The sequence below is a fragment of the Triturus cristatus genome, chromosome 1_1, assembly GCF_964204655.1.
Source record: "Triturus cristatus chromosome 1_1, aTriCri1.1, whole genome shotgun sequence".
Classification (NCBI taxonomy): domain Eukaryota; kingdom Metazoa; phylum Chordata; class Amphibia; order Caudata; family Salamandridae; genus Triturus; species Triturus cristatus.
In genome coordinates, this window is record NC_140579.1 from 1,303,589,981 (window position 1) to 1,303,606,443 (window position 16,463).

General features: G+C 47.0%; 1 protein-coding gene across 1 annotated transcript in view; it reads left to right on the plus strand.

Moving 5' to 3' along the window:
- Positions 1-16,463, plus strand: part of RSBN1 (round spermatid basic protein 1) — a 355,192-nt gene that overhangs the window by 192,312 nt on the left and 146,417 nt on the right. The window contains 1 exon segment of the mRNA XM_085653112.1: positions 9,093-9,760. Within this exon segment, the coding sequence (XP_085509238.1) occupies positions 9,093-9,760 (668 nt within the window).

Below are 16,463 nucleotides of genomic sequence, written 5' to 3' on the forward strand. Positions count from 1 at the left end.
GACGATGCTGACTTACTCAAAACTATAAACTCATTAGAACCTTCAAATTATTTCAAGGATCCTCTGCCCGCCAAGCTTTTCAAAGAACTTATACCCTCCACACTCCCACTTTGGTCCAAGATTATCCATGAATCTCTCCTTCAAGGCATGATTGATGAATGCCTCAAGACTGGACAAGTCGCCCCCATACCTAAAAAGCCAAATGCAGACTTAAATGATCCTAAGAACTTCAGACCCATTTCCAATATCATGACTTTAGCCAAACTACTTGAGAAATGCGTTCACACGCAACTGTGTAATCACATCGATGAGTCTCAACTCCTCGACCAATTCCAATCAGGTTTCCAAGCCGGTCTAGTGAATCTGCCCTGACACACATTGTCGCTGTCGCTCTGAGATTTTGTGATCAGAATGAAAGCTGCCTACTTATGCTCCTGGATCTCTCCTCAGCGTTTGACACAGTCAAACATGATAACCTAATTGATAGTCTCTCAAAAGGGATGGGGTTATGCGGACCTGTTTTAAAATGGTTCGCCTCATTCCTACACAGTAGATCAGAGAATCAAAGTCAACCATTCCATTTCTAACACCCCTGTCTCAATTGGGGTGCCTCTAGGATCTGCTCTATCACCCACGCTCTTCAACATGTACATGGAACCACTTACTGAAATTCTGAACCATTCAAACATATATTATCACATGTACGCAGATGACCCTCAAATATACCTAATAATGTCCTCCCCTGACAATATCAAAGCTCTTAACTCTGCTCTCGTGAAAACTCAACATTGGCTAACTCACAATCACCTTATGCTAATTACCCTCAAGATGGAATTCCTACCGATTGCCCCCCACAATCATCCTTCCCCCATTCAAGACTGGCTCAAACAGCTAACGGCCTTCAATTGCGCGCCACATGTTGTGGATTTCACAAGATCTTTGGGCATAACGCTGGACAAATACTTGAGCATGAAAGACCACATCAGTGCAACAACTAGAGGAGCCAATCACCAACTCAATACTTTGGGGAAATCAAACCGTTCCTGCCTCTTGATGACATGCAGCTAGCAGTCCATTCCCTAGTTATCTCCCTCTTGACTTATGGAATTGTGACCCTGGCTTGGCTTCCCAAAGCTAGTCTGGCCACTTTAAGGGCCACCCTGAACCCTGCTGCCAGACTCGTCGCTGGTTCTAGAAAATGTGATCACATCACGCTGGGCCTAATTCAACTTAAGTGGCGTCCTCTCAAGGTTAATTTAATTTCGCATAGCTTTCTACGTTCCTCCTAATTTAAAAAAAACACCTAAAATAAAGCCTTGCATATTCAGTGTAGGAGATGTGACCGATGTATCCAGAGCAAGTCTCTCTCTGCAGTTCTATTACCCTCGAAACAAGTGCTTACCTATTAGAGCCAGTAAAAATCAATTTCTTAGATTCCAGTGCATAGTCAGCATTTCTGTATCCTCAGTTTCTGCCAGTGAACCTTGATTCTGGGGTGAAATCCCCGGATGATAGGCTGTGTAGAGGATCCAAAAAATATTTCAACTTTCTACCCCTTTTTTTAAATACCTGGTCTAATATTACTATATAAACCAGTGGTTCCCAAACTGTGCGCCGCGGCGCCCTGGTGCGCCATTATGAGTAGCCAGGGGCGCCGTGCACGATGTGGGAAAGATAGTGTTTGGACGTGTTTAAGCAGTAAAATATTATGCGTCTTTTGACGCTCTAACAGCGCCTGAATGCAGGATGAAGCTTATTCCAGCCGCAACATACGGGGGAGTTACAAATACCACCTGCATAATCCGGGAACATGGTTTGGCCCAAGAGCGCACTGCCGCCATACGTGTGTACGTACGTGCTTTCACAGACGTAGCCTCCGCTTACTGGCATACGCAGCTCTGACGACCATTGAGCATTATTGCTGCCCGCCGTGTTCTGCCGTGCCTCGTGGGACCCTCTGCACAAGTTACAAATAGGTAAGACTAGGGCTGAATCACTGCTCGCTCATTAACTCATTTATTTGGTTTATTTTGAGAAGTTGAGTTTGAAAGGGACAAGTTATAAATGTGCTGTGGCCCCCGCAGTCTCGTCGAAAAACAGGACAGCATCTGACTTAATGAACACGAAGTAGGCCCCTCGCAGAACAAGATGATTTCAAATATATCTACAACTTGTAAATGTGAAATACAGTCATGTATAATTATATCCTGGCTGCTGTTCCCACACTTTGTGTGAACTTGAAGAAACACCGTGCCTGATTTTATAATCAGAAATTCCAGTGGGCAAACTCGCGGCTGTGGAAATAGGCCGCATTGCAGCCAGGATTAATTTCCTGCCCCCAGACTGACCCTCCGTATATATCTCGATGTATAAAACTTTTTCTGGAGCTGATACTACCCGTCCCTATTACACTTCTGAGGGTTAGCCACCTGCAGAAAACGTCTGTTTACGTTCAGTTTCAGGATATAATATTCTGAAAAAACATGGCTAACTCACTTCTTGGAAATACTTTTATGGAATCTTAACAGGTTCCAATGATCATAAAAGAGCTCAGACTGGTTGAGCACGGATGTGGCAAAGAACCGTGTTTACGTCTACGCCACGCATTTCTAGTCTGTGTAAGGTAGCTATGAAAAGTATAAATCAGTTGGTATAAATGCTTTGCTGCAGAGATCATTCTGCAAACTGCAGGTCGCAAATTACAGTCCAGTGAACTTAACTAGGCACTTTCTGCAAAAGGGTGCGTGCAGTCTGCAAGGCACACATTTTTAGCCAGTCCTTCAATAAAGATAAGGTTGACAAATGGATTTATTAAGTGACAAAACAAGTTTGTAATCCCTGAACACAATTTAAGGGACATTGTTATCACTCACCGTCTATTTCCTGAAAAACGTTTCTGAATAAAAAAAGTAATGCATGTTTTAGAATCCATTCACAGCTGGCTTGAAAATGAAGACAATTTGCACCAAAAGCAATATTTCTCAGAGACTTCTCCGAAGTATGTACCCCGGAAGAAGCTGCTAGTGTCACATCAATTTCGACAGATGACAGAAGCAGGAGTGGGCTGTTAGGCGTGGGGGCAGCAGACCTATGTGATAAAAGGCACCTGGGCAGGGACCGGCAGTGGGCACACATGTGGTCAATTCAAAGTCATTAATGTCCTGTGCCCCACACTGACCTGGGATATAACTGGGTCTACTACCACGTCCACCTTGTGCAACTGACTCTACCTTATCCATACCAGCATGCTACAAAACTGCCTCTTGCCCGTCCATTCTTCCTGCCATGAGACTGGCTCTACCCCAGCCCCACTGAGCTGGCTGGATCTTACGCAGCCCTGTCTTCTGCCATTCATCTTGTTCTGCCCCCAACCTTACTGTCCTGCCCTGCCTCAGCCCCTGTGACCCGGAGTGTGCCTACTTATAGCTCTGCCAATGCTCGCTGACCTGGCCCCACTGACAGTATATATTACTTGCTGTTCACCAGCCCTCCCAGTCTGCCACCCAAATGACTGCCTCATCCCTACTGTACTAACTTTACTAGGCGACTGACTCTGCCCTTGCACAGTGACATGGCATGCGACTGTCACTGCATCACCCGGCGTACTGCCATCTTTCTGGTAAGTAACTTGACCTGACCTGTTTTGGCCTGCCAGGGAACCTTTAATGATCAAAAATGCTCCAAAACATGACTTCCTCTGCTTGTCATCAATTGTAAAATAAAAAAGCATCCCAATTAATTTAGGAAGACAAATGGGAGTACTCCTAGGTCGGGGTTTCATCCCCCCACCGGTAAAATAAAATGTGGGGAGCCATGGCCAACTGCCAATTTAGTCAAGGGAGCCACAGGTCAAAAAAGTTTGGGAACCACTGGTCTATAGGCATAGCTTATACTCTTTAATCGTATTACTTGATGTGATAACATTTTAGTTAACCATTTCACCAGTTTGTAACAAATACCACCAAATCGCTTATTTTGTTGTCCATATGTAGGATACATTAAAAAGAAGTGGAACATTGAGAGTACCTTTTTTATGTGTAAAAGACAACACACCTCTGCTGGCAACTCCAGTATCTTGGCAGATAGTAATAATTATTGGTCCTCCTGGTTTGAAATTTAAATTGCACCCATCCATGGCATATTCAGAAAGATTCTGAATCATAAAGTTCTTTTGAAAAACATTCACAGTCTAGTGCAATACGTTTCTCCTGTGTTTTCGAGTATGTGTCTGACTGATGTAATTCACAAAAAATCCTACGAGTACCTCTGAGAACTTCGATTAGCTTTACATTTTGAGAAGTATAGCCCCCCCCCTCTGAGTGTAGTAGGATGGATTGTCCACTCTTCAGACATCAACTACCTGCAGGTGTTCTCCTCTCCAACACCCCAGCACAACAATTTTCCCATAAATTCCAGTGACCATGCTGGTTTACATTGTATAAAGAAAAAATAATCCACTTGTGGCTATTTTGAAGGCTTTTTTTTGTAAAAAAACAAATATTTTAACATTGCAGTCAATGCAGGAGCAAACATTTTGAAACTGTTTTTTTCTTATAATAAAGTAAAAGCATTCTAAGATGGCCACCCATAGCAGCGCACCAGAATGATAAGTTAACAAAGAAATTTTGCATGGCAAGGCACTCCAGCTATAAGTAGCGAGTGGCCTGGTAGCACTTCATACTTGCTGGGCTCGCGGAAAAAAAAAATATATATATTGCAAATAAGTAATTATACTAGGTGCTTGGGCTGACAATGTGTGGCAGAAACATGACCCAAGGTGCAAACGTTGCATGGTTGATGGCCAAAAGTGAGCTGCCAGTATGCAGTATTGGACTGTCACAAAAGCAATTTTAAAAAACCCAATATAAGATAAATTAGAGAACAGGAAATTACTGTATGAGGACTGGGGGTGCAGCAGGATGGCTACCAGAGTGCGTTGGGAGAGAGTAATTGTTGGACTTGGCCCTTTTTGGCAGGTTCACCCCTAAACTTTTTGCCTTTCCTGTGACCTGGTGTTGGTGGTCCAGTGTAAAGTGCGTGCGCTCTTTGAGTGCATGTGGTGAGATTGGGCTGCCCTCCCATAGGAATACATGGGGGATATGTGTGTCCATGGTAAATCCTGGTATGAGGGGAGTGCAGGGTTGAGTTTAGTATGGGCGAACTCGTGAGAATAAATGCTGCGCAATGGTGTGCGCAGATTTATTATGACTTGAGAAGTGCCACTTCTAGAAGTTGGCATTTCTGTGTACTGTGTGTCTGCCTGCCTGATGTGAAGTGCATATCTGGCTTGTGATTGACAGGTGCTGGATGGTGTGGGGAATTCCAGGAGCCAGGGTCAGTCTGCCCAGTGGTGAATGGAGAGATCTGCATGCAGATGGGAGGGAGGAGTTGCACCTGGGACCTGATTAGGGCTGTGCCTTCCCTCCACAATGCTGGCTCTGCCCCCTGTGGTGCGTCTGAGCACCTAGCCCCCACCTGACAAAGGAGAGAGGAGCTGAGCACAACTAAGTGCTCCAAAGCGCCCCTAAACCAGTTCTAACTGGTATCCCCAAGCCCTGTGCTGTGTCACAAAGGAAAAGGGCATATAAATATAGGGGCTGTGACCCCATGAAAATGTTCAGTGTTCCTGTTCTGTTCCTGACGGAGGGGGCTTGCTGCTGCTGAGGCCCAGGAGGGACCGCCATGGGGGCTGCCTCCCTGCTGGAGGGCCCTGTGTGCTGGCCCCAGCTCTGCCCTTGAACCCCTTCCTTGGACTTTCGTTGTTCACTTGACGGAGTGGGCTTGCTGCTGCTGGGACCCAGGAGGGACCGCCATGGGGGCTGCCTCCCTGCTGGAGGGCCCTGTGTGCTGGCCCCTGGGCCCAGCTCTGCCCCTGAAACCTCTCTGGGACTTTTCCTAAAGGAGCTGTGGCTCATAGTGCCTGGTGAGCGCTTTATTTCTTTTCCTGGTTTCTAGCACCCTGGGAGTGCTATCTTTGAAAAACTGCCCAGCTGATGGAGAACCTGGGGGCTGCGCAGCGCTGCAGCCCTTGCTGGGGGAATCCACTGCGTAGGGATTCCAACGTTATGCCTACTTTTTACGGGTGCCCTCTCCGCTTTTATGCCGCATTCACTTTATTTACAGGGCGGGTGCCCACTTTGGTCATTTAATAGTTGGTACCCACCCCACATGGCCGCTGGATGGTTAATAATTAATGCGGGTGCTGTCCCCGCACTTTTGCCAAAAAGAGATCGCGGCCGGGAGGAAGTCAGGCAACGTGGTGTCCGACGGCGGGCGGGACTTCTGGTTTCTTTAAGGGAAGCCCCGCACACGCCCTCGCTGGCGAGAGGAGCCATGGTGATGGAAGCTGGAGGGAAGTTCCGACGGTAGAAGCAGGGCACCCGCAGCCACGGTGTGAGCCCTGCAAATGGCGACGGCGTGGTCCTGCTCCCGGAGAAAAAGTCCCGGGACCCAGGAGGGGGCCTGGGTGAAGCGAGGGAGAGCCGGCGAGAAAAGGAAGCCTGAGCCAAGCCCCGGAGAGTAGGGGCCGAGGCTGTTCTCTCCTTAATAATTTTGGGTGCTCTCGAGGCACCCGGGCAGCAAGGCGGGTTGTGCTGAGCGGTCCTGCAATGGCGGGCTGCTCCAACGTGGCCACACCGCTGAGGAAGTCCCCGTGGGGGGGCTTGGGGGCACATCCGTTCTAGAGCCCGTACTGCTCCAACGTGGGCCTATTTGTTTAAAGGGCCCCAGTAGGGGCCCCAACAGCCAGTTGTGCCCATGCTGCCACGTGTGGGGGGGCATGTTTATTTTTAGAGCCTGTGTGTGGCTCCAACCTGGGGGCAAAGTTATTTAAAAGCCCCTTTTGCCGCTATCCTCGCAGCTGCCCCGCTAGTCAGTGGGCTGCTGCAACGATGGGGCCCATAGTGGTTAGAGAGCCCCAGAGTGCCAGGGCCCCTTGCTCCTTTCCCAGCTGCCCTGCGAGAGCGCAGGCAGCTGCAACGTTCTGCACAGAAGTAGTCTATAGTCCCTGAGAGGGACAGAAGAAACACATTGAGTGCCCGGCCTTTTTATTGTTGTTCACAGCTGCCCAGCAAGTAGTGGGCAGCTGCATCGTTTAGGCCTCAGTGCTTTGGGGGGGGCATGTCTTTTTGAAGTTAGGAGTGAGACGCCCTCTTTCTCCCCCATCCATTCCCAGCTGCGCAGCACTTAGTGCCAGCTGCAACGTTTAGGCCTGTGCAAAGTGCGCACCCTGGACTTTCGCTGCATAGGCAGCAGCCCTGACTTTTGGACATAGGGCATTTGAGCCCTCCTTTTTGAGACAGCCAGTTGGCCAGGGGGACTGGGAGGTTTGTAGGGCGCCAGGCCCTAATGTGATGTTTGTCTATACTTGTGATACCTATGCCTAATGTGATTTAGGGTTTATGAGGTTGGCGCATCATGTTTTACGCCTAATGTGATCATTATTGCGTAGTGTGATTTACGTTGCAGGATCTAGGCCTCCGCTCAGTATTTCACCAGTAATTACTGGTTGTGTTCTATGTCTATGATAAATCTTACTGTTATTATTTCTACTAAGTGATGATTCTGACAGTGGTCCATGTGGCCCTGTCATGTGTATATAATCCCCTGTAAATATTGCCCAGTGCCAGTTGGCACAGTGTATATTGTGTGATTACCATCTAATGTGTTTCATAATAATACAAAGGCTATTTTTGATATAACCTTGTGTGGAGTTCCTTTTGTGGTGTGCCTGGGGTGGTGTTGCTGTGTGCGTGCGCAAACGCTTTACACGTTGCCTCCGTGATAAGCCTGACTGCTCGTGCCAAGCTACCAAGGGGGTGAGCAGGGGTTCTCTTTGGTGTGTAACTCCATTGCCCTGACGAGAGTGGTGGTCTCTGCCTGGCTTTGGCGCAAGCCTTAGCCAACCAGAGATCCGATTTCTAACAGTAATGAAAACAATACGCTGCCATAGAGTGCTGAAAAGGAAATGAGCATTGGCAAAGCCAAAAGTTCTCGCTTTAGAAAGGCCTTAGCCGACCTTTTCGCTTTTCCAATGTTTGTTGCTAATGCTAAACAACATTTGCAAAAAGGAAAAAAAACATGCTTGTTGCCAGTGCTAAACCGCATTGGCCAAAAAAAGGGAGGAAGCAGCACATAGAGGTAAAACAAGACAGCACATGCACTTCAATTGAGAGTTGAAAGGAAATGTAATTCCCTGAATATAAGCAGTGGAAGGCTACAACTCGTCCATTCTGAAACACTGTAAAACAGCAAGGCCCTAAGAGAGGGAGAAACACAAACCGAGGAAGGTAATTTATTGAATAAGTAGCAAATACATGAGGTAGATAAAGCCAGCCATTCATGAGCAATGGTCTGACCGAAAGCACCATTGGAATTGTGAGCAGTAGCTCTTTCACCAAAATATGCTTTTTAAGTCCGCACTGAAAGAATACAAATCATCTATACAAATACAATCACCGCATCGACTTGTCTCACTCCCCACCTCGGCACTATCCATGGCCTCTACTGATGATACCTATTCTGCACTCCTGGGCATCCCCCCCAAGAGCTGCGACTGCGTGCCTTCTTGTATAATGTATTTACCTGTTTGAATTTTTATATCACATGTAGCCTGGACTTTAGACTGCGTGCTTTTCCTGTATAATGTATCCCCTACCTTTCCCAATTTGATCCCTCCTGTCCCTACGCTTGTATACTACCCCTTAATCCTGCAAAGCGCTCCGATACCCTCATGGGTCTGGTTCGCGCTCTATAAAATAAATAATCTAATCAAGTACAAGGTTAACTAGCTGTGGTTCATGGGGGAGGGGAGACAAACCCCATAATTAGGAGGAAAGCCATTGGATTAAGAGCAAGAAATGAAGACCACCTCATCATAAGCAAGGGCCTGATCAAATGCCACCCTATTTATTGTATTGTAGACAATAGTACTTCAAAAGGTAGGTAAAGTTATCTGCAGGTAAGCCCTAAAAAGTAAGCATAGTCGCATTGTGGTTTTCAGATGTTGAAAATGTTTTGAATGTGTCCTGTTTTGTGTGGAAACATGCATATAAATTCAGTGGACTATTTTTGTTTTGTTTTTTGTCTGGCAGAACTCCCGAGTGAAAATGGAAAATCTCCCTTAACAGATGAGCTACTCATTAAGAAGATAAAGAAAAAAAAGAAAAAGAAACACAGGGAAGACATGAGGGGGATGCGTCTCAAAATGTATAATAAGGAAGTGCAGACTCTTTGTGCAGGACTGACCCACATCAGTCAAGATATGGAGAGCCAAGAAGCACAGGGCGATATTGAGGACAAGGAATCCAGTAGGTATCTTAAAGATGAGCAGCTTTGCAGGCTGGATTTGGTCACACAAGAATACAGAGTGCCCCAGGGTGTGCAGATGCCATTCATGTCTCACCAAGACCACTGCATCCGTACCAGTGTTTTAAAGTCTGGCACCAAATTTAACAATCTCATTCATGAAGAGCACCAGTCCAATGGTGGAGCTCCAGTCCTGCATGCCTACATGGACGAACTCTCATTTTTGTCTCCAGTGGAGATGGAGAGGTTTGCTGAAGAGTTCCTAGCTTTGACTTTCAATGAGAACGAAAAAAATGCATCCCGCTATGCATTAGCAATAGTGCATGGTGCAGCAGCATACTTGCCAGACTTCCTAGATTACTTTGCATTTAACTTTCCCAACACACCAGTGAAAATGGAAATTCTGGGAAAAAAGGATATTGAAACTACAACCATTTCCAACTTTCACACTCAGGTGAGCGAGACTTCTGTTTGCTATAAAACAGCACCACACAAAAACAGAATGGATAGGTGTTCTTTATATAGCACTAACGGGTCATGTAACAACTGCTTTGAGTGTTCTGAGTCCTAAGCATGCAGATGTACAAAAAGGAATTCTGGGATTTAGACAGTCTTGATGAACGGAGTGGGTCTTGTGCACCATGCTTTTTAGGTTGAAGCGTACCAGACAGCTCAGCTGTCTGGTTTGCTAAGGACATCTTGTGTACATTCAGAAAGCTTCACTGGGAATGCATTCACCCGTTGCTTACCATTTGCTTCTTGGTTTGTAACTCACCTTCTCTGGGTTTCTATTTCCTGGCTTTATTTGTTAAAGGGTGTCCAGAGTAAATTTGTCCTTCCCAAGGAGAAAAACCTTTTCACACTACCTCTCCTTGTATTCGTCCATGAGTGCTCCTTTTTGTAAACAGGCCTGTAAATCTTGTTCGTATCTTATCCACCTACTGTGCATTCAAAAACAGTGGTCAATGTCCGGCTCGGTCTTCCGAGGGCGCTTGGTGTTTACATTTTTTTTCAAACTGTAAGGATTTATTTGACAATTTTGCTAAATACTGAGAGTAAACAAGGGTGTTTTTTCTAGCACACCAAGACATTTAAATAAACTGTGCAAGTATTTCAGAATGTCTCCGATTTAGGCACGCACAAATGAAGCACATTTTTTGTTTATTCTGAAGTGTGTTGGAAAGAAATACTTTAATATGATCACACATTATCATTTGTGTGCTGTATAATTTTATTAGAAAAACTGTATGTCTGTGCTAATGATACAAATGATGCTTATTTCAATTGAAAAAGTGCTGTCCGGAATGGCAGTGTGCACATACTCCTTTACTCCACCCTCTTCACTGTACTCTACTCCACTCCTTACAATACAATAGCATTTCTAAAGTGTGCAGCTGCCTCCGAGGAGGCATTCCAGCACTAGCGGTTCTGTGGTGTACTGAAGGATCAGCCCGAAATCGTTACGTAGAGCCACTTATTAAATAGGTATGTTTTCAACAATTTGCAGTAGACTGAGCGAAGGTTTGCTGCAGGAGGTTCCGGAGGATGGCGGGTAGGTAAGCAAAGGAACACCCCCCTCTTCTTATCTTGTTTATTGGAGCGGAGTGCTCTCACCTGATGACAGGGAATTAATCTTTTCCTCAGATAGCTGTGGGCTTTGTGCTCTATAGTCGAGTATTGGGGCTCTAAATGTAATGTGGCTAACAATGGGCAGCCAATGAAGGCTGCCCAGGGTGGCTGAGACTGAGACACGGGCAGGCAACTTCAGGATCAGCCGGGCTGCTGCATTCTGAATGATCTATAAGCGATGGAGCAGGTAGGCTGTTTCCATAGTCTAGTTTCGATGTTACCAGAGCATGAATAACATAGTTGCGGCCATCCTCTGGGATCATATGAATTATCCCCCTAACTGATTTTAGCGTAAGAAAATCGCCGGCAGACACATAACTGATGTGAGGATCAAAAGATAAGTTGGAATCAAATTTGACTCCCAGGCTGCAGGGGAGGAAGGGGAGCCGTGTTCCAAGGGCCACCAAATGAGGGTCAGGCTGATGGTTGGTGCCAAAAAAAATCTTCCCTTTTCTCAGAATTTAGCTTAAGGCAACTCTCATTCATCCATTCGCTGACAGCCCTCAGGTATACCTTAAATGTTGTCAATGCCCCATCTCTGTCTCCTTAAAGGAAAGCAACATCTCTACGCCAATGCACTCTACTATGCACTGTTCCACTTTACTGCACTCTGCACGACTATAGTCTACACCTCTCTACTCCGCACCACTCTAGTCTATGCAATGGCCACTCTACACTACAGCACTTTTTGCCATTAAACTCTATACCACTCCTGTCTAGTCAACTCCACTCTACTTTGCACAATTCCACTCTGCAACACGGTGTTCTACGCCACTGCCCTCTACTTGAACACTCAACTCTACGCAGCTGCACTCTACCCAAACACTCATCTCTACGCACCTGCACTGTACGGCAATCCACTATGCCACTCTAATCTAGTCTTCACCACTGCACTCTACACCACTTTACTGTACAGCATTACACTCTACGCCACTCTACTGCACCTTACCCAGCACCACTCCATTCTACGCCACTTCACTCTGCTCTGAAACAATCTACTGTACACCACTGCACTCAACCTTACTCATTCCACTTTGAGCTCCTCCACTCTTTGCCGCTGCGCTCTACGCCACTCTACTGTAAACCACTTCATGCTATGCCACTGCATTATACAGAACTGTACTCTACGCTACTGCACTCTACTCTGCACCACTCTACAGCACTGTGCTTTATGAGACTCAACACTGCACTCTCCGCCACTGAACTCTGACACTCTACCCTGCACTCTTTGCCGTTTTATTCTGCATCACTCCACTCTACGTCACTGCACTCAGCACCACTTTTAATTAAATTATACAGCAGAACACACAAACCCTTCTAAATGGACAAGCCTGATAGTATGCTGCCTCTCGAACTAATCTCGTGGCACATAAACAGTGAGTCACTTTCTATGTACATAAATAGTTAAATTCTCTTCCCCTAGTTCATATATGGAGGCCAATCCACCCATAAGCTGAGCCAAGTCGTCTTCCTATTAAGATCCACAGATAACACCCACAGTCCTCCACCTAATTCGGGAGGATTTTTCTTTCAACCACACCACTGTAATTTTATGTTTGTCACCACAGCAGGCAGTGCCAAATTCCACCATAAAACGAAGTAAAAACAGCAAGAAGATCTATTACTAATATATATTTAAAAAAAATAGAGCCAAGTGGGTTGGCCCTCCCCTGTCTCCTTCAGTCGCTAACGGTCGCAGGATGGGCCTGCCCGTGGCCCGGGCTTTGGCGCCGTGGAGAAAGTCCAGGCGCTTTATAGTGCTTTGCTGGCCGATGGAGGCGGCTGGTCACAGGCCCACCTCACAGGGCAAAGGATGCTGGATGATGGAGTCCCATGCAACTAGACTCTTGCCTCACACTCTGCGTCTTCCTCTAGGGGAATCCGAAGTTCAGGGACCGAATTGAACCAAGAGCACTATTCAGCTGTACGTGGTTGTAGGCAGTCTGCTGAAGATTTCTTAATGGCCTTAACTAGCCCAAGTGGTGCGCAGCAAAAGAGCTTGAGAATCGGAGGACTGGATGCAGAGACATGGCAAAACGGTGAGTGGCGTAGAGGTCAAGCAAACCCCTTGATCCGCTAGGGAGGGTGACCGGCCGCGGTGGCTTTTCTGGGGGCCAGCTTGTGCAGGAGGCACAGGGCCACAAGCTGCACAGAGGCCGGGCTCTGCCGTCTCCACAGCACCCGTGCTCCTCCCCTAGCACAGAATCTCTACTGGAGTCTAGCAGCGCCCAGGAGATGCACCGCACAGCTCTCCTCCTTCCTCCTGTCTCCGAAACGCTTCCGGACTGGTAACTGGATGGGACGGCTGACTATGAACCTACATCTCAGGAAGCGATGATTCAACCCCTGAATCGGCGCCTGCGTCAGTGCAGTGCAGCCTGCTGTGCCACGCCCAACAGTCATTTAGAGTGAAAAACAAGCATTTCAGCTTTAATGGGTCATGTTAAATCATGGCATCTTCGGGTATGCCAATTTAAAAATCCTTGCTTTATTTCTGTTACAAGGCTGTAGGTATGGTTACCTACTAAAATGTTTGCCTTAAACACACCATTTTTAAACATAAATTCTGCACATTGCATTTTTTAATAAAACTTTTTGTAAATTATACATTTGCGTAAGCAGTTTGCCACCTGTATCATATCTCTATTTCACCTCCCCCCCGACCTGTCCTTCTTGCCTGCTGACCCACCCTCCCTCGGTCAGCCAGAAAGAAAAACAAAAACGTTCTTACTCAGCCTGCAGTGGCGTAGTGTTTTTTAGGTCTCGTTTAGCGTTGCAGCGCATGCAATGCTCGCTTGGCGTGACATATAGTGAGAGAGGAGATTTCAGAAGGGGACTTGAAGCCCCGCCCATCATTTTCATTGGGTCGCGTCAGCGTTTATGCTAAACGCTGGCTTCCCATTGAAAATGATGCTTTTTGGCTACTGCCCTTTCTCCCTTTCGTCTGGCCCATCTGGACTGGGTCGTGAGCTTCACGGCTGTCGTGAAGCACTTTCTAATCTTTAGGGGGGTGCCATCTGTTTCTAATTAGCATGGCCTTAGCGCGGCCATGCTAATTAGAAACAGATGCCCCCCCCCTAAAGATAAGAAAGTCTGCAGGCACTACCCTGCACACTGAGGTCTCCTCGCTTCAGTGTCCCCCCCTCCGCTCCTCAGAGCACACGTCCGCTCAGGGAACCTCTCCTCGCTTTATCCCCCCACCCTCGCCTCGGAGCACACGTAACTTGTTTCTACTGTCAGCACTGGGTGTGATGGTGCTCAGAGTGGGACAACTACAACAAGCATTTGCAGTGCAATCGGTCTCGCCTTTGGAACCTTATGTATTTAGCTATGCAGCACATTAGCCTGGGTGCTGAAACATCTACTGTTTTTTTTAACATGGAGGGACAGTAAGCCCCAAACTGCGTGACACGCCAGGTATGGTAACACACGGAGAGAAATATTGCCTTTCAGCTGGAAATTGTATAGTCCAAAGCCCTGTAGTACATATATTAAATTGCTCCTAAATGGGTAATTAATTGAAGTATCCGCCACATCTTTATATGCACATTGCTCACACTGTGTGTCACACGCTTCTAATATCTCTTTGCTAAGAAAGCAGATCAGCTTCTGAAGAACAAGTAAGGGGGGCTGATTATTATTGTAAGAAGCTCGCAGGATCTATTCAACAACATGTAAGAGAGTGGGCTCCAATTTATATTTAGACTTGGATTTTAAACACTATGAAGTGCTCCAATGGTACTAGATCTTCAAAAATGCTAACTTCAGGTGTGATAATACCTACAACCCGATGGTGTTGAAGTCTGATGTACAAGACTAAATGACCTCCGAGTGTCTATATTATTTAGACGTTTTACAAAGCGGAAGCACGATTCTTGGCTGGATACTTTGCAGATTTGGAAAGGGAACTTAAGGAAGGATATGAGATCTGAGTAGCCAAGGAAGGTTGTCCATCCGGACGGCGGTATGAACCCCAGCCTCGCGATTGGCAGGAAGAAATGAAGGTCCATAAGGTTGATTAAGGCCACTTCATCAATAGGGACAGGAGTAGCAAGCATCGTGTGAATTTTCTTCCAGTAAGCCGTTCACAGATCGCTTTTGAGCGTATCGTAATTAGACTTTCGAACAGATAGATTTTACATGACACAGACCCTGTCGATGGTACTTCGCCGACTGTCTAAACATGTATGCAAGGCCCTACTGCACTCTGCTGCCCGCAGAACCTCCATACCTGCCATGCTGCTGCTGCACGGTGACCCCGCACATGGGGCGGGGCTGAGGGTGACAGTGGTCAGCCTCCTCCTCTTTCTGCAGCTGATCCTCGGGCCTAGCAGGAGCACAGACCAGGGGGGGCGCAGGGAGGTGAGGATGCAGCGGGAAATCCCGTCCCTGCTTCCTTAGTTGTCTCCTCCGGGTGAGTCCTTTCCTGGCTGTCCCTCTAACATGATGCGTCCCTTTAAAGATGCCTGAAAAGGATAACAGGCAGTCTCTTCTCTCGCTCTTGAAAGCTCTTTCCTCGCCGTCTCTCTTAGGATGTCCCACCCAGAGTTTCTACCTTCGGCTACCCAGCAGCAGCAGCTGCACCTCCTCCACCACAACTTTCAAAACGGCACCTGCTCCAGCAACACCCCTCCTTCTTAAAACCTCCCCAGGCATCTTGATTAACATAGACGCTCATGAACTAGGCATGGTGAGGTCACTAAAGTGATAAACATGAATTATTGTTATGAAGTTGAAACAAAGTCCGAGTGCCCCGTTTTAAGTTTGGAAAACATTCAGTCATAACTTTGTAACCTCTACAAGCATCAACCTTGACAGGTGTACCACCTACCTGTCCTCCTTTCCCCTCCCCTTCCACACCTCTAGCCACCAATCAACACATGGGAATTCAACGTCGATTCTCACCCACCACCTCTCCAGAGCAACAAACAATCCTTTCTCTCTACCCTAACAGTAACAAATAGAACAAGCTACCACCCTGATTCCCCACCCCCATGTACTGTCCATAAACAAGAGGCACATGGAATCCTCTCGGGCTCATCAAATCTTCTCCACTAAACATATAGGAACCCGCCACCTCTTTCCTTCCACCACCACTGTCCACACCACTACCCACAACATCCATGTTATCGCCCATCACCAGGGCAATCCAGCACGCTCCACCGACCACAACTTATCTTTTGTTTTCTAATTAGAAACACATGGCCCCATAAAGATAAGAAAGTGCGACGGCAGCAAAGCAGGCGACCCAGTCCCTATCGGAGTCGAAGGGCGTCTACAAAAAACCCTTATTTCCAATGGCAGACCACTGTTTAGCATAAACGGTGACGCCAGCCAGTGGAAATGAGGGGCGGAGCTTCGAGTCCCTTTCTGAAAACCCCTCATCCACAAAATCTCTCGCCGAGCGAGCAACGCTTTGAGCTGCAACGCACGCGAGACCTAAAAAGCTGCATTGTGGAGGGTGCACGCCGACAGCAACCGTGTCCTACTTTGAGGAACTGGACGCTCTTAAAAGCTCTCTTTTTTTT